Source organism: Eleutherodactylus coqui, chromosome 3, assembly GCF_035609145.1.
Source record: "Eleutherodactylus coqui strain aEleCoq1 chromosome 3, aEleCoq1.hap1, whole genome shotgun sequence".
Taxonomy (NCBI): Eukaryota; Metazoa; Chordata; class Amphibia; order Anura; family Eleutherodactylidae; genus Eleutherodactylus; species Eleutherodactylus coqui.
This window is the reverse complement of record NC_089839.1, coordinates 282,393,079-282,415,023: the sequence shown is the minus strand read 5'-3', so window position 1 is coordinate 282,415,023 and position 21,945 is coordinate 282,393,079. Positions and strand designations below refer to the sequence as shown.

Below are 21,945 nucleotides of genomic sequence, written 5' to 3'. Positions count from 1 at the left end.
GAGCAGAAAAGGAGAATCCCCACAGCCAAACAGTTCCGCCTCATTGCTGGACCGAGGATGCTTTAGTGGGGTCTGTTAGGTTTCCACCCAGCTGCCCGGCTTTTGGCCGGAAGAAAAAGCATTGCATGTAGCACTTTTTCTTCCTGCATTTTGAGCTGGATCTGTGGTGGAACCTCCAATGCAGGTGTGAAACCACCATTAGATAGGCAAGAAATTAAATTTGCAATCCAACCAGACCTTCCAATCAGGTCTGAACCTTGCATTATTATTTGCTGCACAGAACTCCTAAATTCAAACCATCAGTTATGGTTTACTCCTTTTATTAAAACCCATGAAGATGGGATTGAATTTGTTTCTCCAATGTTGAGCAATACACACACTTGTCACTATTAAAATAGGAAGGAGAATAATTTGGAAAGATCTAGGGAAATCATAGAATGGAAGAGTTGGAAGGGACCTCCGGGGTCATCGGGTCCAAACCCCCTGCTCAATGCTCAGGATCACTAAATCATCCCAGATGTCTGTCCAGCCTCTGTTTGAAGACTTTGTCTATACTAGAGATGAGCGAGTATACTCGCTAAGGCACATTACTCGAGCGAGTAGTGCCTTAGCCGAGTATCTCCCCGCTCGTCTCTAAAGATTCAGCTGCCGGAGCGGGTGACAGGTGAGTTGGGGCGGGGAGCGGGGGGGAGGGGGGGAGAGAGAGATTTTTCCTCTGTTCCTCCCCGCTCTCCCCCACCGCCCCCCAAATCTTTAGAGACGAGCGGGGAGATACTCGGGTAAGGCACTACTCACTCGAGTAATGTGCCTTAGTGAGTATACTCGCTCATCTCTAGTCTATACCTATAGCTAGAAGAGCCAGTGCAGGGGTTGGTAAAATACCACATATTTTTTTTACATAAATTGAAGATTTGAGCCTAAAAAGCTGTCCACCAATGTATAAAAGAACCATTTGAGAGGTTGGATCTCCAGCAGTTTTGGGGAGAGATCCTATTAAACCTAAATCGGGGTAAGGTACCACTTGTGCAATATTTCGCAGGCATTTTCAATATGTTTAATGGATTCAGAAGCTTAAAAAAAATTGATCTATCTTGTAATTCAAACAGAGGACAAGGGTTGAAAGTATTTAATCTTTAATAACACATGGTTAGGCCTTTATTAGTACCAGAACATGAAGGCATCAAAGGATCCAGCTAAGAGGGAATGGTTATCCTAGGCCAGTGATGGTGAACCTTTAAGAGACAGAGTGGCAAAACTGCAACCCAAAACCCACTTATTCATCGCGAAGTGCCAACATGGCCATTTACATGGAACAATTATTACTTAGCGGTGACGTCAGTGCCCTGCAGTTGTCTGTGCTGGGGCGACAGCGCGCATGCCTAAAGAGTCCTAAGAGTCCTAGAGTACCGCTCTCTGGCATGCACGCCATAGGTTCACCACTACGGGTTTAGGCAGAGGAGAATACAGAATGTAGGAGATTTGTAGGTATTTATAAAACTGATACCTAGATTCCAGCTCCTCAAGAGAAAGAAATACCCCATCATGCCAGAGCTGACTTAGCTGCAAAATACCTCTCAATTCCCAAGAGATAATAGAAAAATGTTGAATTGATACTTCAAGAATATCTAGATCAAGGTTATACATTGACCGTCATAATAATTTCATTTTTGTGGCTACTGTGTTCCAGACCTCGATTATAGCCCGGACAGTGGGAGATTTACTGCTTAAGCCGATGCCAAAAAATTAGCGGCACAAAAAACAGAGTTGAATAGAACGCCTACCCAAAGACATTTTCCGCCCAAACCCAAGATTTTGAAGTACCATGTAACCACAAAGATCTAAATTGTGGCTCTTTAATGTTGAATAACAGGGAGAGGCCTCACTTCACCTTCTATGTCCAGTGTAAAAAGAAAATACTGGCTCTGACCCTAGTTTTCCTCCTTCCCCAAACAAATGACTGTATAGTTGATTGGATGTGCTTTGCAAAAAAAATGAATTTTTGGGAGAAGTAACATCTTAACAGCTGAGGTTTTCCCCAGCCAAGATACTCCATAGGTTTTAAGCTTATTTAGATCTGTTTTAATCTTATCCAAGAGAGGTGTAAAGGTGAACTCAAAACGCTTGGAAATGGGGGGGTGAGAAAGGCGCCTTTTTTTTCCGACCACATAAAAGATGCACTTTAGCCAACAAAAGTGCGTTTGCTCTTTTGTTGACCGATTGTTGCCATCTTAACATGGGGCAATAACTGGGAATGAACGTCCTTCTAAAAAAAATTCACTTTATCCAATTACTGTTCCATTTAAAAGGCACTAAAAACCAGCTACAAGTAGTTATCCTGTAAGTCCAAGTCAACACATTAAAGAGCCTTGGAACATGACTAGGAATAACTCATCCAGAGCGAAGAGACATCCAAGTGATACCCTACTTCTTTCTGGAGGATCCTCTGCCTTCACTAAAATCTCTAGTCATGTTTCAAGGCTCATTAATGGGTAGGACAGTGACTTACAGGGTAGTTACCGATAGGGGTTTTAAAGAGGCAGCTTTTTTTTTCCTTCTAGAGGAGAGTCAAGTTACATACAAATGTCTTGGTGTAACATGTTGTTTATTCGTTCGGTCACTTCCAACTCTTCGTAACCTCGCAGACCAGCCCACACCAGAGCTTCCTGTCTGTTGTTACCACCCCCAACTCCACCAAGGTCCAGTCCCTCACCTGAAGGATATCATCCATCCATCTATCTTGCCCTTGGTCACCCCTCTACTTTTAGCCTTCTACTTTCCCCAACATCAGCATCATCTCCAAGGTCTCCTGCCTTCTCATTTTGTGACCAACATGGCCAATATGGTGTACCATATTTTTGATATTATGCTCTTCCTTCAGTCATTCATTTACAAACTGCCTGATTAATGGGCCTCTGTGCTCTGGAAGTTTGCAAAAACTTTTAATGGCTAATCAGAAAAATTATATAAGTTCTATAGTACTTTTGTCGTCTTTGGCACAAACGTATTTTACATCGAGGTAGTTACAATACAATTAGTTGGGTTGTCTACTTTTGTGAAGTTGGATAAACTTTTGTTTAGCCTTTACTTAGTTATATCTGGTTCTGGAAAAGCTGGGTACTATTCAATAAGTCCACCATAACTCTCACAGGGTCAACTGAGTGTTGTAATTTATTTCGATGGGGAGGGAGGAATTAGCTACTACCAGACCCCCCACGACCCCATCTAGACCCCTTAGGTAGCAGCTTATCTTCCGCAAAGACAAATGAACAAGTATTTAGAAAGCCAACTTTCCCAATCCCACCCTCCCCATCGTTATCTGCATTCAGGGCAGAGTCTGATGTTCCCAATACAAATAAAGCTGTCCGACGATCCCACTAAAATCATTGGGTTTGGCAGGCTTTTAATTTGGCGAGTATGGCCAGCTTAAAATCAGCCTGTTCATGGGATTAAGGTCTACTGTTAGGAGTCTCATCAGTCATAGGGGGAACAGTGAGGAAGAGCTTAAATGGAGCAGGAGTTGAGCATGTGTGCAGCCGCTTCATTCAACCCTACGGGGCTACTGAAGAAAAGCGGAGTACAACACTTGGCTACCTCAACAGTCCCATAGAGTGAAATGGAGCAGCGGAGGGTGCAGTGAGGAATGAAGGTAGATACGGGGGTCCCACCGTTCCCATGGGGACATCCATCTATCCGATGTTTAAGGCTAATCCAATGGATACACAATGAATGTCAATTTTGGGAATACTCCTTTATGTTATGCCCCAGCAGAGATCACAAACCGAACTTACCAGTGCGGCATCCCATCTCATCGCTGCCATCAAGGCAATCTCTGACTCCATTACACTGATACATCCCATAAACACAGGACCCATCTCCGCACTGAAACTCATCCGGACGACAGGATACCATAGCTGGGAGAATGGGAAAGTGCACATTAACATTATTTTTCGCCAATCATAATCCAACGGGTTACTTTCTCTGTGACTACAATGTGGCTGTACTCACGGCAATCCTTCTCATCGGAGTTGTCCTTGCAGTCCCGGTCACCGTCACACCTCCAGTTCAGATGAACACACTTGCCGTTCCCACATCTGAACTCTTGTGCCCCACACTGCGTCACTGCCTGTGGCTGACTTTTCAGACCGCAGCGATCCTCAGATTCGTCCGACTGGTCCGCACAATCAGCTTGTCCGTCGCACACCCACTTCTCGGGAATACAAACGCCCTTCCCACAGCGAAACTGTCCTGGTTTACACGTGACTAAGGTGCAATCCTCTTCATCGCTTTTGTCCCCGCAGCTATCAACGCCGTCACACACAAAGCTTGCAGAGATGCAGAAGGTATTGCGGCACTGGAACTCTCCACGCGGGCAGCCTGCGCAAAAGACACAAACCGAGACATTTCACTATGCAAATAAAAAAAACTGTATATCCATCTGGAAGTAGAATACTGCATGCAGAAGGAGAATTATAGTTCATTTTCTGGGCCATGAGAGGCCATGTCCTTCCCATTAGGCCCACCTACTTTTCAGAAAAGTGCCGAGGACTGTATAAAAAGAAAAGTCCCAAATTTTTACACAAGACGTGTACGCCAAAATTTGTGACTTTTTATGCCACAATTCTGGTTAACAGTTAGTGATAAATTCCCTTTTAGGTCTATAGCGGGTATCAGTTAAACAAACTCCAACCACTATAAAGATATATTAAAGCGACTCCCAATTCTTTGACAAAATTATGCCACTGGACCAGAGGGGGAATATTACTTGTACTTGATTTTCTTACCCGTCCCTCCTCTTTCCCAGTTCTGGTTTTTGGGTGCACATGATGGCCACTACCATTTTTAGACTACCTAATTACCTATACTGCATTTGTTAGTGTTAGGACTACCAATGTACTTTACCTGCTCTGTGATTGGCCATCACTGCTCATGTGATCAGAACTGGCCAACAGAGCTGTACACAATGTAGTTAGGAAGGGTATCATTTCTCCTTAGGGAGAGCAGCACCTAGAAGGTATGAGAAGACTTATAACGCCATCCATGGCTCCTCTGGGAAATATGCAAATGGTAAGATGCAACAATGCCTCTACAGCGCCACCTACTGGAAGGCAGCATTCCTGCAAGTCAATGTTTGACTTTTTAACAAACCTTGTAACAAACACTGGGAATTGTGAGCCAAAGCCAGAATCTTCTCCAGAAGGAAAAGATAACCATGTAAAGACAGCTGTTTCGGGGTGATTGCCCTTCATCAGTGTGCACTCACTAGCCAAGCCAGAAACATGCTGTACACTGATGAGGGGCAATCACCCGAAACGGCTGTCTCTACATGGTTATCTTTTCCTTCCGGAGAGGATTCTGGCTTTGGCTCACAATTCCCAATCAATGTTACAAGGCTTAAGTCTGACATTGACTTGCAGGAATGCTGCCTTTCAATAGGTGGCGCTGTAAAGGTATTGTTCCATCTTCCTACTTGCATGGCGTAGTTAGAAAATGATGGTGGCTATCTAGGACACCTGAAAATGAGACCCAGAACCAGCGAAAAGGAGGCATGGTGGAGAAAAAAATTTTTTACCCCAAAACCTGAGGGTCACTTTAAGGGTTTTTTTTTTTTTTAACATATGTGCTTGGGTTTCCATGGTCAGGATCAGCCAAACAACTAAACTAAGTTCTGGATCTAGCATTTTACTAAGATAAACAGTACCTGATAGATCCCTACTGACTATAATGGTGCCCACTGTGTGACTTTCATGTCGCCTGGCATTGTACCAGTCAAAATAGCGCAGTATATTGCACTATTTTATGCTAAATCTGCGCCACAAGCTCCGAACAAGGCCTCTGACACAGAAGGCAATAGAGCATTAAAAAAAAAAAAAAATCAGTAAAGTAGTAAGATGTAAAAAAAAAAAAAAAAAAAAAGTGTTTAAATTACCAGTCAACGCCCACGGACACCAGTGGTGCAAAAAAATAGCCAGACCATTTTAACTCTCATACAACATTTTTAAAGAAATACAGGAAAAAGGCTCCATTGTTCTGTTATCAATCCGCTGCCCCCATTCTCAGACTTTTTTTTTTCAGCCACCTTCTTGATGTGACACCAATTATTTTTCCTCCCCCTCAAATGTCTATCTCCATAAGTGAAACCACAGAATAGTCTGCAGCCGGAGAAAGGAATGTTCTAATTAAACACAATGATTTATCAGCGTTCCCGGAATGTCAAGGATATTGAATAGAAAAATCGTAGGGCAGAGAATAATAAAGTAACAAGGAGACTTCACAGAGGAGGAGAAAATCGGAGGCACTTTACCTCCAAGGTTGTACCCACAATCCAAACAAACTAGCAGGGACTAAAGTGTGTGATCGTTGTATGGCGTTGTGGGATATGTTAGCGTTATAAGTAACGGGAAATAGGAAATGTATCATTTGTGGTACGTACGATACATATCCTGGAATTATGACAGGTGATTAACGATACTTTCATTCGGAATGACTATCTCTCCCGGGCTTTCACACAGGAGGGATAGTCTTTCAGTGGATGGCGGTGGAGCAAGCTGCAGATCTCATCTGGCCGCCTGCCTTCATTCACTATGAACAGGCAGTCATTCATAGATGAACGACTGCCTGTTTACAGTGCTCATTAGTTGCATGGTTCAGCTCACTAGCGATTTCTCACTCGGTATCCTTTCGGGTTCCGCTTTTATGCGGGACAAACTATCACTGGAAAGTCAACTTCAGTTGTTTTTTATTGTATAAAAGTAGTAAAAAAAAAATAAAAAACACCTTTAAAAACTCGGCACCAGATAAGAAAATTATGTTATTTTTACTGAATGGTTAAAAGCAAGACCCAGAAACAATGGCCGAATTTCTGGGGTGGGTGGAGGGGGAGATGGGTTTCCACCTTCGCCTCCAAAAAATGTGGAAACTTCCCTAAGAATGAACCATACAATTTGCTCATGAACTTACTACGGGGTTACCTGACGCTTTCCAGGGTGCTGGGGAATCGGTAAGTAAATATCATGCAAGATGTATTAGATGTATTTGCAGATCATGAATATGATATTAATACAGCCACAAGCAAAGATGTGCGGCTGTACAGAACGGGTTTTATTAATGGATTACGGGAATAAAGTCAGAATTGAACAAGGTTCTTCACCCCATTAGAACAGTCATTAGTGGTGGCAAGAAGTAGAGAGGAACAGTTTAATAAGAGAAAACAAAGAAGGCACAGAAACAGTCCCCTATGCCAATGATGACCTCTCCGACTGCCCCTCCTGGTGTGACTTTAGCAATGGCCTCTCCTGACGCTACCGGCCTCGCCTCCCCTGGCGCTACCGGCCTCTCCTCCCCTGGCGCTACCGGCCTCTCCTCCCCTGGCGCTACCGGCCTCTCCTCCCCTGGCGCTACCGGCCTCTCCTCCCCTGGCGCTACCGGCCTCTCCTCCCCTGGCGCTACTGGCCTCTCCTCCCCTGGCGCTACCGTAGTGCCAAAGGAAGGGAATATAGCAGGTAGGTAAAAACCAGGTAAAGTCAATAGAGAAGAGTATCGTAGAAGGGGATTGAGTTATGGGCGTGATGGAAGGCGTCATATGTAGGATTGCCCATTGAAAGGAAAGAGTAAAGTACAAGGAAACACACAAATACAGATGGTCACCGCAGAGAAATAATCAGACTAGGAAATAGGCGGCTCCCAGTTTAGTCCTGTAATTGTAGTTTCCCCCTGAGGTAAATCCAAAAGCAATAATTCATTCAATTAACATTACTTGAAGGAAATACTATGGCCCCCTGCACACGGGCGGAAATTCTGCAGCAGGATTTCCCGCTGAATTTCCACCCGTGGCTGCTGCCATAGGATTGCATTAAAAACCGCAATCCTTGGCAGACAGCAGCGATTTGTCTGCGTGAAATCTATTTCTGCGTGGGTCTCGCAAAGGCCCGCACAGAAATGTCGCTCGTGGCGCCCCGGCTCCGCTCTGCGCAAGCGCCGTCAGATCACAGAGCCGGACCCGCGGGAGAAGGTGAGACCCACACCGGTCCCTGCAGTGGCACGGGTTGGGTCCCGCTGTGAGAATTCTCACAGCGGGATCCGACCCGGCCATCCGTAGGCAGCCTATAGATTGTATCCTTGATACAGGAGTCTCAGATGATCTGATACTGGCAAATTTTTTTTTTAAAACAAGGGGAATGGGTCTAAGTTCATTAAAACAAACAAAACCACTCCAAGTGCGCCTGGCAGACACACTCTCACTAGCCAAGCCAGAAGTCTACTGCACACTGATGAGGGGCAAAATCCCCGAAACAGCTTTATGTGCATGGTTTTCTGGATTTTGGTCAATTCCCAATCATTATTCTAAAGATTTGTATGAAAGGTCTAACATTGATTTGCAGGAATGCTGCCTTCCAATAGGTGGCGCTGTAGAGGTATTGTTCCATCTACCTTATTTGCATATTTCCCAGAGGAGCATGAATGGGCTTGATATGTCTCCCCACTCACCTCCTTAGGTGTCTCCTCACACTCTTTCTAGGTGCTCTCCTTAAGGAGAGAGGATACCCTTCCCGACTGGCAGACACTGTTACACAGATGAGTTTAGGACAGCGCGCCGAGAAAGTGAATATATTAAAGCAGTAGAATTATAAAACGTTAGGACTCACCTGATGTGGACAGCAGTAAGGCTGCCTGTCCACGGCCGTGACAGAATATTGCTGGCGATATTACGCCACGGGAGAGGAGGGGGGAGCACTGACAGGTCTCTGTGATGAGCCTATCTGATAGGCTCACCGCAGAGAATCGCGGCAAATCGCAGCATGCTGTGATTTCAATCCCGCTCGCGGGGAAATCACTATGATTCTCCGCTCATGGATATGGGGCTGCGCTTTCCGTAGTTTGCCTATAGAAAACTTTTCATAGTGTGATCCGCGGGTGATTTATTGCAAGCGGATCATCGCCCGTGGACAGGCAGCCTAAGTCCTTCGAATTTCCTGTATTGCACTAATTGTCCTGTGCTTATGGAATAAACACTAGAGCATCTATACTCCAAAATCCATCTATCACCCACTTAAACACTTTGGAGTGTGGGTTTTTGCAACCTGCCTTTTCCTGGCACCGTTGACTTAAGTAATCAAATGTTGGTATCAGAAGATTGCCCAGTTAATTTAATTGGGGCAGATATACTAAGAGCAATCAATACAGTCATATGGTTTGGAAAGACAAATACTTACTACCCTTCTAGGGAGGGTTCAGGTTGAGGAAAAAGATCATCTCCAGGATGATGAAATTGAATCAACTGTACAAGATGTACTGGACTAATTATGGGTCAAGGATAAAAACGGATGCGGGCCTTTAAAAGGTAGCCCCAGTAACAATTAGACTAAAACAATTTGTTACACTGTTGTTTCCTAGGGGGCTTTCTCTTTCTGCCATTTTACAATGGCGCCATCTGCTGGCTAGAGCCAGTACTACAGTATGTGACATGCCGGAGAGGCCCGTGACAACAGAGCGGCCAGTAATCTACAGTAAGAATACCCTGACCGGACGTCTTCCGACATCGGAGTTGTACAGCCTTCAATCAGAATGTCTTTAGATGTCAGACAGTGGATTGGAAAGGGTTAAACTAATGATTATAGGTACTCCAACTGTACCAAACCCACGCCCACACACCGTTGAATCAAAACCCCTTAAAGGGGTTGTCCCGAGGCAGCAAGTGGGTCTATACACTTCTGTATGGCCATAATAATGCACTTTGTAATATACATTGTGCATTAATTATGAGCCATACAGAAGTTATAAAAAGTTTTATACTTACCTGCTCCGTTGCTAGCGTCCTCGTCTCCATGGTGCCGACTAATTTTCGGCCTCCGATGGCCAAATTAGCCGCGCTTGCGCAGTCCGGGTCTTCTGTAGTCTTCTATGGAGCCGCTCGTGCCAGAGAGCGGCTCCGTGTAGCTCCGCCCCGTCACGTGCCGATTCCAGCCAATCAGGAGGCTGGAATCGGCAATGGACCGCACAGAAGAGCTGCGGTCCACGAAGACAGAGGATCCCGGCGGCCATCTTCAGCGGTAAGTATTGAAGTCACCGGAGCGCGGGGATTAAGGTAAGCGCTCCGGTAAGCTTCCTTTACTTCCCTGCATCGGGGTTGTCTCGCGCCGAACGGGGGGGGGGGGGGGTTGAAAAAAAAAAAAAAACCGTTTCGGCGCGGGACATCTCCTTTAAGTGCTGTCTATTTAATAATAGTCTTAGCCAACGCGTACTTTTCAGTGGAAAGAGAACTGAAAGTCAATTATTTCTGGCCTCGAGCCATGAAGTTAGACAGCTAGGCCAGACAAGGGTGCCACAAGGAGGAGCAACATCGCCATCCGCCTTTTCTGAAGCATTAGCTTATGTACTAACATCTTGGCATCCAAAAAATGAATAGACACAATTGCTACATTATGTTGATGGCTTCATACTTTGTACGCCAACTAGAGAAATTCGCTCGATAGAGACTCAATTCCTCCTCATATCTTTGAGCAGTGAAGTCTCTAAAGAGAAATTACAGATAGCAAAAACGAAAAGTAGCGTTCTTAGGATATTGCATTTCAGCACAGATGAAACATCACTGATGACAGAAAGCCAGCAATTGTACGAGCAGCAAGTAGAAGAACACTGAGAACCTTCATTTCGGCCGGAATACCTGGGCGCTGCATGGGCTCCTATGGGAGCCAATGACAGCGGCCGGAGAGGGGAGGTGGGAGGGAGTCTAGTAGCGTGGCTGCCAAACTCCCTCCCTTTTCTCTCCTCCCCTCTGGCTGATTGCAATGGGAGGGAGCAGGACAGGGACACAGCTAAGAACCAACCTGTCCTGCCTCCTCCCATTGCTGGGTGTGGACAAGGGGCGAGACGGGGCAGAGCTAGGCCCCACCCTCTCCCGGCCCCTTGTCTGCAGCCAGCAATGGGAAGAGGCGGGATGGGGCTTAGCTCTCCCCCCGTCCCGCCCCCTCCCATTGCAAAGAGCTAGCGGGGAGGAGAGCAGAGGTGAGCCTGCGAGGGGAAGGGAGGGGAAAAGGGCAACGGCATGGCAGCCTCTGCGTATATGTGCCCGGGCCCATGCCATGTGAACAAGCGCAAAAACGTTAGATTTGTGCACCTGTTTACGAGCTTTAATGCCACAGATGGTAGCATACATTAGCCGACTGTGAAAACGGCGGCCGATAAACACGGGGGGGGGACAATGACCTTCAGGACATTATTCCTGTGAGCTTGATGTAGTAATTAAGGGCTCCCATTATTTATCAGAGCCATTGCAGCTTGCGCTACTCTTAACCCCTCGATGCCACAGAATGTAAATTTATGTACTGGAAGGGCGGTAGTTAATGCAACAGGACATAATGCAATATGGATGGTGTGGGCTTAGAAGTGAGGGAATCAATAAGACGACCGATCCCTGCTCTTAACCCCTTACATCCCGTGATCAATGTACATCTTGGCACGCTCTCTCTGTGATGTCATCGGCCCTCAACTACAGATGCTTCACTCAGACCTAACCTCTTATGTAGGAGCATCATAGAAAACGTTAGAGCGAATTCACAAATGTGTCTTCAGTTCCATTCCAGATCCATCATCACTACAAGGCAAATACAACCAGCAGCCAGGAAACTTGGTCGCAATTCGAAAACATGGGTGGAGGAACTTGGAACCATGATTTGAGGGTCCTTATCAAGTTCAACTGATTACTCTAACATCTGTGAAAGTGGAAAGCCAACATTCACGCTTCCCATTGCAAAACATTTGCCCCACCTTAGGTAAAGGGAAGTATCTTTCCACATGGATTATAAGCATTACTATTCCACTGGCAGCTCTCGGTACGGATGAAGGGGGCCAGGAATGGAGTAATACGTTTATTAAGTATCATCGGATTGTATCCCGCATCTGATAGTTCGAGAGGTTTACGTTCTCCCGTTTCTGCCAAGACAATGCCACTAGTCATACCTTTTGTCAGAAGAAGAATTATTCATACATACATGTTGGAATCTAGCACCCTTATGAGATGAGGAACCAAGTAGAACTACAGTAGCATTGCCTGTAACCAGGTGCACAACACACAACATGGTGGTAAGTGAATTTAACAACAAAAGTAGGTAAGTCCTTTAACTAAACATTGAGGATGGAAGAGGCTATAATAAATCACAAAGGCTTTACCTGAGGTGCTTAATCTAGATCCTCATCCGAAGGTAATAGACATCATAAAAGTTAAAAGATATAGTTTTCCCTAAAAATAAGCCCTACCCCGAAAATAAGCCCTGCACTTATTTTTCGGGGGAAAGGGAGTTTGAAATATAAGCCTTCCCACTGAAAATAAGCCCTAGCTACACTAGGTTTAAAAAAAAAAAGCAATACTCACCTAGCTGCCGGCGTCTGTGTCCCTTGCGCTGGTCTCCGGCGCTGTGGCAGGCTGCAGTCCTCAGCGCTGACAGGATTCTTTTCTAGTGACAGGGCTTTGAATACCCAGCCTCCAGTAAGAGAGCACTGTGATTGGATCGAGCACCAGCCAATCAAAGCCGGCGCTCGATTATTCATAGCCATTCAGTGAATAACATCACTAAATGGCTGTGATTGGTTCCTTCAGTGCCGGCTCTGATTGGCTGGCGCTCGATCAAATCACAGCGCTTACCGGAGGCTGGGTAATCAATGCCCCGTTACCAGTAGAAGAGAATCCTGTCAGCGCTGAGGACTGCAGCAGCGTGGCGACCAGCGTGATGGACACAGACGCCGGCAGCTGGGTAAGTATAAGACACTGTCTCTTTTGAGGCAAAAATATAAGACAGTGTCTTATTTTCAGGGACACATGACAGTAGGCGTTGTTCCAAATTGTTCTATTTTGCGTTATTATAGATGTTAATTTTCTTTTCCCAGAGTCCTGCACGACCTTCTTGAAACGTTTATTTCATCAGAATTTTTTTAAAAATAAAACAGATTGAACAATAAACCACTTGGCTCGTTAGAACTTGGGGAAATTTCTGCTCAGGAGTTGAAGATTGTTTTTTCTGTTCAGTGTGAAATAGAAACTGGAAACTCTGAGACGGAGACTGAAAACTCAGATAAAAAAAAAGGTTCCTCCCACGTTTAAGAGAGAAATACACTTCGCCAAAAATAGCTACGCTTCCTTCAGGCAATAGAACACATTGCGGAGATAATGGTGGGTATGTCATAGAGGATGAGGAGGAGTATAAAGAGCCCGGCCGGGCGATGAAGCTGAACCTATACGTCCGTAGACACAAGCAGAAATAAACCTTTACGCCCATGTGATCCTTCTAATTATCATCAAACAATGACAGAAAACTCTTGGCTTATCTTTTAGGATACTTCACTAAACGAGCTTTCATCTATGAGAAACAGTTTAATCTTTTTGCAGAAGTCGATGGAGTGTGCAGAAATAAGGCTAAGGCTGGGTTCACACAGGGCAGATTTGCTGCGGTTTTTCCGTTGCGGTTTTGCCGCAGAAGAACTGCTTCTGCGGCAAAACCGCTTTACAGGTTAATTTGGGCTTGCGGATTTTCGTGCGTTTTTTTCCCGCAGCGCTTTTTTACTTTTTCAATAGAGGTCAATAGAGGTCCATGGACAAAAAAGCGCTGTGGAAAAGACCGTAGAATAAACATGCTGCATCTTTGAAAACCGCGCCGCAGTTGCATTTCCGCACTGCGACTGTGCGGAAAAAATGAGCACTGTGAGAACAGCTTTTTGGCAAATCTCATTTATGCTGCATTGCACTGCAAACGCAGCGGTTTTGCCGCAGTGAGGATATGCAACGGCAATCCGCGGCAAATCCGCACTGTGTGAACCCAGCCTTGTAGGTGGAATATGTTGTTGTATGTTGTTGTTAGCCGTTTAGTCATTCACGGCCCTCAGTGACCCTAAAGGTGAGCTCCATCCATGTATTTCGGTTTCGGGATACGTAAGAGAAGCACTAACACTCCAACACCTGGTTATCCTGGCGGGCGCTGCCTGGATAACCCTTTAAAGGAATTCTACTCGCCTGCCTGCAGCGCAGAGTCTGTGGCCGCTGATCTCTCCTGACCGCTGTTACAGTTACTACTGCAACCAGTACGAGGATCACTATTACTCCTGGGACCACTATGGGGGCAGTGTTACTTCTGCTGCCACTATGGGGGTCACCATTGGGGCTTGTTCACATGTACATAAAAATACATTGCGTATTCGCAAGACCAAAAATTGCAGACGCCAACGGTTTTCAGCAGATCTAGTATTTTTATGTATACAAATACACACACAAAAAAACAAAAACGCAGACCGGCTCAGTGAAATGGTGCACAAGTGAGCAGGTTTCTTGCGTATTCACTGCGCATTTGCGCCTGCCCATTTCAATGGCCTATTGTGGTGCGTAGTACACACCAAAATAGGTCATGCCACATTTATTTGCATGAAGAAATACGCTCACGTGAACGAACCAACTGAAATCATCGGGTTCTATTCACTGAGTATTGTGTGCGTAATACGCTCATGTGAACTAGTCCTTACTATACAATTACATTCGGCCCTTTGAAGGCACCCATAAGGCTGATGTGGCCATCGGTGAAAATTAGTTTGGTACCCCAAATTAGGAGAGGCTTTTGACAATATTACAGATTTTTTTAGGCTGATGCTATTGATCTACAGAGTACATACACTAATTAATATTGGTAAATAACCAATCAGCAGACTGTAGTATTGGATTGTCTTACAGTATCACAAGGTGGCCTTTGCCAAATTCTAGGTCCATCATGTTGCACTATATTGACTCTTCATGAATCTTGAAGTGACTCATGACACACAGCAGGCTACCAAAGGGAAAGAACAGTATTATAAAGCAATTCAGAATTAGATTCAGCATGGCCGGAACGGCTGTCCTCATTAAAACCACTTAATTGGTTTAACCTTTTCCAGTCCAATTTGTATCCTGGTCTTCCTAGGGGCCTTACTCTTTTTCTGCCGTTGTACAACAGCGCTATCTGCTGTCTAAAGCCAGTACTGCATGAGGTGACACGTTGGATAGGCTCTGACAGCAGAGAGGCTGGCAATATACAGTAAGAGAACCCCAACGGAAGTCTACCAACATCGGAGCTGTACAGCCTTAAATCATAAGGTCTTCAGACGTCAGACAATGGATTGGAAAGGGTTAAAGGTTTGGGTGGAATGATATCTAGAATTTTTCGTGAGTTTCCTACATGATGTCCTTCTGATCTTAGTTGTGAGTGTGGTGATAAAGATTTGTCTTGTAAATCATTAGGAATAGCAAGGCCTAAACTAGATGATGTTCTGGATCTTGTGATCCCCAATGGACAGCCTTGTACTTCACACAATGTAACGCCGGGATCCCACAAACTGGTCGCATTTCGCATGCGGTAGACCCACAGAGGATTCCGGCAGTGAGTGCTGCGGTGACCCTGAGCACTTTACTGTATTGCATATGACTGCGGAGGCTCGCAGGCGGTCATGTGTAGTACAGTCCTTTTTTTTTCTTCTTGTATTTCCCATGCCGTCACTTAGCGGTTGACATCGATGGAGGTCATCTGCCCGGATTCAGCAGTAAAATAGAGCATGCTGCGATTTTTCTTCTGCTTACAGAATACGCAATACGTATCTGAGTGTGAAGAAAAATTCGAAAATGCATGACCTTTAATTCCCACGTTTTACCACGGAAATGCTGCATAGACGCCGATCGCGGAATCCACAATTCAAATCTGGTCATGTGAGACTGGCCTAAGTTGGGGCAGAACTTGGAATAGGCAAGGAGAGAGCAGGTATCATCCTTGGCGAAGGTCACACTCCTATGCTCCAGGGAGGACAAGAACAGGGGAAATGATGGTGAAGTCGGATAGTCTTTAATATCCTATGGACTTGGTTCTCCATTACCTTTACTCTACTTTCTGGTTGAACCTAATTTGACTGGAATTAGGCAACATTTACAAGAAAGAAGGGAGTTTTTTGGTTGACTCATCTCTCAAGCATCCCTTAGGAGTATGTGAAAGTTAGGCTGAACAGTGAACACTTGATTAATGTTGTCCTAGCATGTCAACGTGTGTTATTTCCCACAAAGACATATGAGAAGAGGACATCCTCCTAACCACACACAGGCCAAAGTCTTGAGAAAAACTTGCGTAAACTGATGTCTAATACATGTATAATGATCTACCTAAATAATACTCTCTTAGGCCATCTGCACACAAACGGGTCGGATTCCACATGCAGGAGCCCGCAGCAGAATCCGACCGGGTGCTGAGTTGGCTACCGCGCGGACCTACTTCTTGTCTTCTTTTTCTGTACTGTGGATGGTTCGCAAGGCTCGCCGTTGAACATGCGCAGTACTTTTTTTTTTTTTTTTAAATCCCTACCCCACTTGCGCCGACGCCAGGTGATGACGCGGGTACCTGTGACCTTTCCGCAATGACATGGATTTCCGCTTGTATGCAGGAAGAAGCACTTTTCCATAGCATGTTACAAACAGTATTTGCTGCGGGTTCGTGTTCCAGATGCCCGCTGTGGGTTTCGCAATGCAAATCTGTTCGTGTGCAGCCAGCCTAATAGTCAAAATGCCATTTGATGCCATTTTGACTAGTACTCCGAGATGGAAAGGCTCAGCGCACACCCAGTGTTGTAAGCCCAACCAAACAGCAAAGTCTCTAGAGATGACTCAGAGCAAATAGGAATTTTTATATCCCAGATAAGGACCATCTTATTGTTGTCTCTGTCACATAGCAAGGTGAGGGGGAGGAGGAAAGGCTCTTAGGTTGTGGAGTGACTGGTACCCAACTTTCCAAGACACCAGAAAAGTGACCATGAGCCACAGCCACAACTCTACAGCCATCCGCCTGGCCCTGCACTGTAAACCAACTTGTCCTTCACTGGACAAGAGGAGAGAGGGGAAAGGACGATGCCTATCGATCCTGCCTCGGTCCTTAAACACTCTGCAGTATTGCAAGCTGGCGGACGTTAGTATACAGGCTGCTTTGTACCCAGCTTTCCCAGACTTCTGCACACATGCGAAGCGGAAGCTCAAATCACCGCCTGATCCGTTGTAATGCACTCCAGAGCTCCACAATATGCTTACAGCTGCCACCACCAGTTTCGTTACAGTAAATTGGCACCAGAGTTATGAATACAATCTTCGGAGAATATGGTTTCATGTAACACGGACGAGGCGCACTAATTAAATTAATGTTTAATTCTCAAACAAAAGAGCAAAGCTTATTTACAGAAAAATACAAAAATGATGCTACAAGATAATCAGCAAGAGACGTACATGTGATATCACAGACAGTAACACAACAGGGATTAAAGTAAGAGTGTTACCATTCTTTGGCGTGGAGTCGCACCAGAACTGCGGACCAGACCCCACGTGACCTCCAAGGGGCTGACCCCAAACACGTCCGTGTGCGATTTTTAAACTATCACTGGGGTAACTCCCATTTAGTTCCTTCCAGCCGCTCGTAGGGGCTGGCTTACCTTGGAACAGATAATCCCTAGAATACATATCTTCGCCATAACTCCGTGTGGGTGTGACCCACCATGAAAGTATGACAATGAGGTTTCCTGTTGTGATTTTACGTGCGTTTTGAGCCCACATATGAGTAGTTTTGAATGTTTCTGGTCCAAGATACGCTATTCTCGGTTCCTGAGCATCGTGCCAATATGGGAGACCCTGCATCTTATTTGCGGTGATGCGACATTCCACAAAATATCGTCAGCGGACTGTGACATACAGATCTTTCATAATTCCTAAATTACATTTTTCTTGGTCTTAGGGCTCCCACACACTTGCGTTTTTGTAACGCTGCATTTTTTTGTTAATGCGATTGTCAATGCGACTTTCTAATGTTAAAAACGCAACACAATGCACCAAAAATGCAAGTGTGTGGGAGCCCTTAAGGGCACGTTCTTTTGTTAACTTTGGCTCCAAAAGTTATCAGGTCAGTTATGACTTTTTGGACCAGTAAGGGCGCCCACCCACTTGCGTTTTTTTTCCCTGCGAAATTCGCAGCATTTTTTTCTCTGCAGGGGTCTATGGGACTTGTAATGTTAAAATCGCGATCGCGCAAAATCGCGATTTCGCGGTAAATTGCGATTTTGCGCGATCGCGATTTTAACATTACAAGTCCCATAGACCCCTGCAGAGAAACAAAATGCTGCGAATTTCGCAGGGAAAAAAAACGCCAGTGGGTGGGCACCCTAAGGGAAAGAAAGAGCTACTGGGGTGTGAAGCCTATTTCCTCTCCTTATCTCCGAATATAAACATTTCCTGGCTCTGGCTTCAGAAGGGCTGTAGGACATCAGAGACCCCTGGGGGGGATGTGACGACTCTTTGAAGCCTGCTGCTCAAAGCTTCCTACAGCACTCAGCTTTCCTATACGCGGAAAGGCATCTAACCCTTCTTTCTACAGGTATTAGTGTATCTTGACGCCACCGGGCGCTATGGGTGTGACAGGAGTAACGCCCCTGTCAACCCCCTAGCTCCCAATAGGGCCAACTGTGTAAAGTCCTAGCATCACACTGTGGATCGATTTCTGTGCTGCCGCCTGTGTCTGCTGCGGAACGGCCGTCATTTCTGCCTGGTTTACCCCCCCTGCCCGGCAACTCACGTCTCACTGGCGTCCGTCCCAGCGGCTGCGTGCTCCCAGCCGGTGGGCCGCCTGACTGCTGTGTGGCGCCGGGCACCACTCAGCTGGGTGATGGGCGCTCCCCCGGTGACCTCTCCGAATACGGCGGCCGCCTCTCTGGTGGGTGAGGGCGCCCGCCTCTGTTACCCCTGACGCCCGCTGTACCGAATAAATGTCTGAAGACGTCGGCCACCTCTGTGATAGGGGACGCCGGCCATGTCTGTCATCCTGGGGCTGTGCGGAAGCAGCAGCAGCAACCCCTCTATGCCTTCTACACATGACTTTAGTGCCCTTGCAGGACCTCACCAATAACATAGTAACATAGTAACATAGTATGTAAGGCCGAATGAAGACATTGTCCATCTAGTCCAGCCTGTCTATCCTACTGTGTTGATCCAGAGGAAGGCAAAAAACCCCAAGGCCAGAAGCCAATTAGCCCTTTTGGGGGAAAAATTCCTTCCCGACTCCCTAATGGCAATCAGACTGTTCCCTGGATCAACCCCTAATAGTTCCTACCTGCCTATATACCCGGATTGACACTTAACCTAATATTTATATCCTGTAATATCCTTCCTCTCCAGAAAGACATCAAGTCCCCTTTTAAACTCCTCTATGGATTTTGCCATCACCACTTCCTCCGGTAGAGAGTTCCACAGTCTAACTGCTCTTACAGTAAAGAACCCCTTTCTGTGTTGGTGATGAAACCTACTTTCCTCTAATCGTAGCGGATGTCCTCTTGTTACCTTTGTGGTCCTGGGTGTAAACAGATCGCGGGAGAGATCCATGTGTTGTCCCCTCATGTACTTATACATGGTTATTTGGTCGCCTCTTAACCTTCTTTTTTCAAGAGTAAATAGTCCCAATTTGGATAGCCTCTCTGGGTATTCCAGTCCCGTCATTCCATGTATTAGTTTAGTTGCCCTTCTTTGAACCCCCTCAAGCACTGTGACATCTTTCCTGAGCACCGGTGTCCAGAATTGTACGCAGTATTCCATGTGAGGCCTGACAAGTGCCTTATATAATGGAAGGATAATGTTCTCGTCCTTCGCCACTATACCTCTTTTGATGCACCCCAAGACTTTATTTGCCTTTGCAGCAGCTGACTGGCATTGGTTACTCCAGTTTAGTCTATTATCCACTAGTACCCCCAGATCCTTTTCCATATCACTTTTCCCTAGTGGTACCCCATTAAGTGAGTATTGGTGACATCCGTTCCTCCTGCCCATGTGCATAGTCTTACATTTTTCAACATTGAACTTCATTTGCCATTTTTCTGCCCAAGCCCCCATCTTATCCAGGTCCGTTTGTAGCCGCACATTGTCTTCCGTTGCATTAATTATATTGTATAATTTTGTGTCATCTGCAAATATTGATATTTTGCTGTGCAGCCCCTCTATCAGGTCATTAATAAATATGTTGAACAGAGTGGGGCCTAATACTGAGCCCTGTGGCACCCCACTAGCGACTGTGGTCCAATCAGAGTACGAACCATTTATTACCACCCTCTGCTTTCTATCGTTGAGCCAATTTTCTACCCACTTACACACGTTTTCGCCCAGTCCGAGCTGCCTCATTTTGTATATTAGCCTATTATGTGGCACGGTGTCAAAGGCTTTAGAGAAGTCCAGATATACAAGATCAATAGATTCTCCCAGGTCCAGCTTAGAGCTTACTTCATCGTAGAAACTGATCAGATTTGTCTGACATGAGCGACCCTTCATGAATCCATGCTGGTGAGGAGTTATTCCCTTAATCTCCTTGAGGTACTCATCGATGGCGTCTCTCAGAATCCCCTCGAAAATTTTTCCCGTTACTGAAGCACTGCAGCCAATCACGTTGAGGGGGCGTCACCCCCTGTCAATCTAGACTCCACCAGCAACTCCTGGTGGCGTCAAGATACAATAATACCCTTTCAACAAACTATACAAAATGACTGACAGACTACAACCTCCACATCACAATGCATTTCTATCAATCTCATATCTTTATCTATCACTCTGGTATCTATCTACCCTTCTAATATCTATCTAGCAAGGGGAAAGGATGTCCACTCAGCTTTTCTAGTGTCCTGAACGTCAGCTGATTGATACTGGACAGCTGGGGGACACTTTATTGATCTCTTTTTACTACAGTCCCTATCTGAAACCTTGACAGATTTCACATCCCAGATAAGGGTGGCTTTACATGGGACAACTGTCATATTAGTTACTCGAAATAGTCACTAAAGCGTCTGAATGACGGTTATTTGTGTACTTTTGCACAGAGTGATTGTTGGGAACATTTACATGGGTCACATTACTGTTTGCTGACTAGTTAGAGGGCCTGAAGTTCTTTGGCTGGTGTGTATTTGAAATTCCGACCCCCTGCCCAACGCCTGCTTCATTGGTTGCCGAGTCCACTGAATGCACATAGACACGTCCAAGTGGTCTTTGAGTGAACACTCTGTTGCGAGAGCCTGCAGCACCGAGTGTTTCATTGAAAGCCAAACCAGCGAGAAACCACAGCAGCGAATGTATCTTCAAAGACCAAAACCGGCCAAAGACTGTAGCAGCGAGTGTTCTTTCGTAGACCAGCAGGGACTGTTCAGCTGAGGATCGCTCACGTGTATTTATGTCTTTTCGGGAACCAATGAGCGTTAAGTGGAATGGCAAAATGTTCAAAAAATGCCGGAGCCGAGCAGCATTGGGTGGGAGAGGCACACCGAACAAGTGCACAGCTGCCTGCAAAGTTGTTGGCTAGTCATTGAACGACAACCATCACCTGTTTATGCCAGACGGTAATCAACCAGCGACTTTTTTTAGTCGAGTTGAAACGAAGCGACTAGCGAATGAATTCACGCTCATCACACAGTTGATGGCGGAGTTTACACTATTGCTTATATTTGCTCTATCTAGCGACTATTCGGACAATTGTTGTCCCATTTAAAGCCACCATAACTTAGGTAGAAACTTCAAAGTTGGCACAGAAGAGAGAAAAACAAGCAAAAAGGTACTAAAAAGACAACAAAAAAAAATTGTATAAAAAGAGAATCAAAGGGGACAACATGGTCAAGCATATGCCAAAATAGTGAAAAATATAAATGCCTAGTTTTATTAAAATTCCCAATAAAATCATAAAAAACATTATAAGCAAAGATGAGTGCTGCTGAAGTGATGTGATTGGTTATCTCAGAGTCCTACAGAAGTCAATGGAGCAGTGTGGTGTTCTCGTGATTCGTGGGGGTCGCAGCGGTCAGACCTCAGCGATCATAGATTTATCATCTATCTTCTGGACAGGTTATAAGTGTTTTTGGTGGGATAGGCTCTTTAGCTGAAGACACAGTCTAGCT

The 21,945-nt window shown here is 45.5% G+C and overlaps 1 protein-coding gene across 3 annotated transcripts in view; it reads right to left on the bottom strand.

The window, feature by feature from the left end:
• The window catches only part of LRP8 (LDL receptor related protein 8), a 234,577-nt gene that overhangs the window by 32,491 nt on the left and 180,141 nt on the right, over nt 1-21,945 (bottom strand). For all 3 annotated transcript variants that reach the window (XM_066597574.1, XM_066597576.1, XM_066597575.1), the window contains 2 exons: nt 4,006-4,374; nt 3,789-3,911 (listed from right to left, as the gene is read on the bottom strand). In XM_066597574.1, the coding sequence (XP_066453671.1) occupies nt 3,789-3,911; nt 4,006-4,374 (492 nt within the window). The remainder of the gene's footprint in view (nt 1-3,788; nt 3,912-4,005; nt 4,375-21,945) is intronic.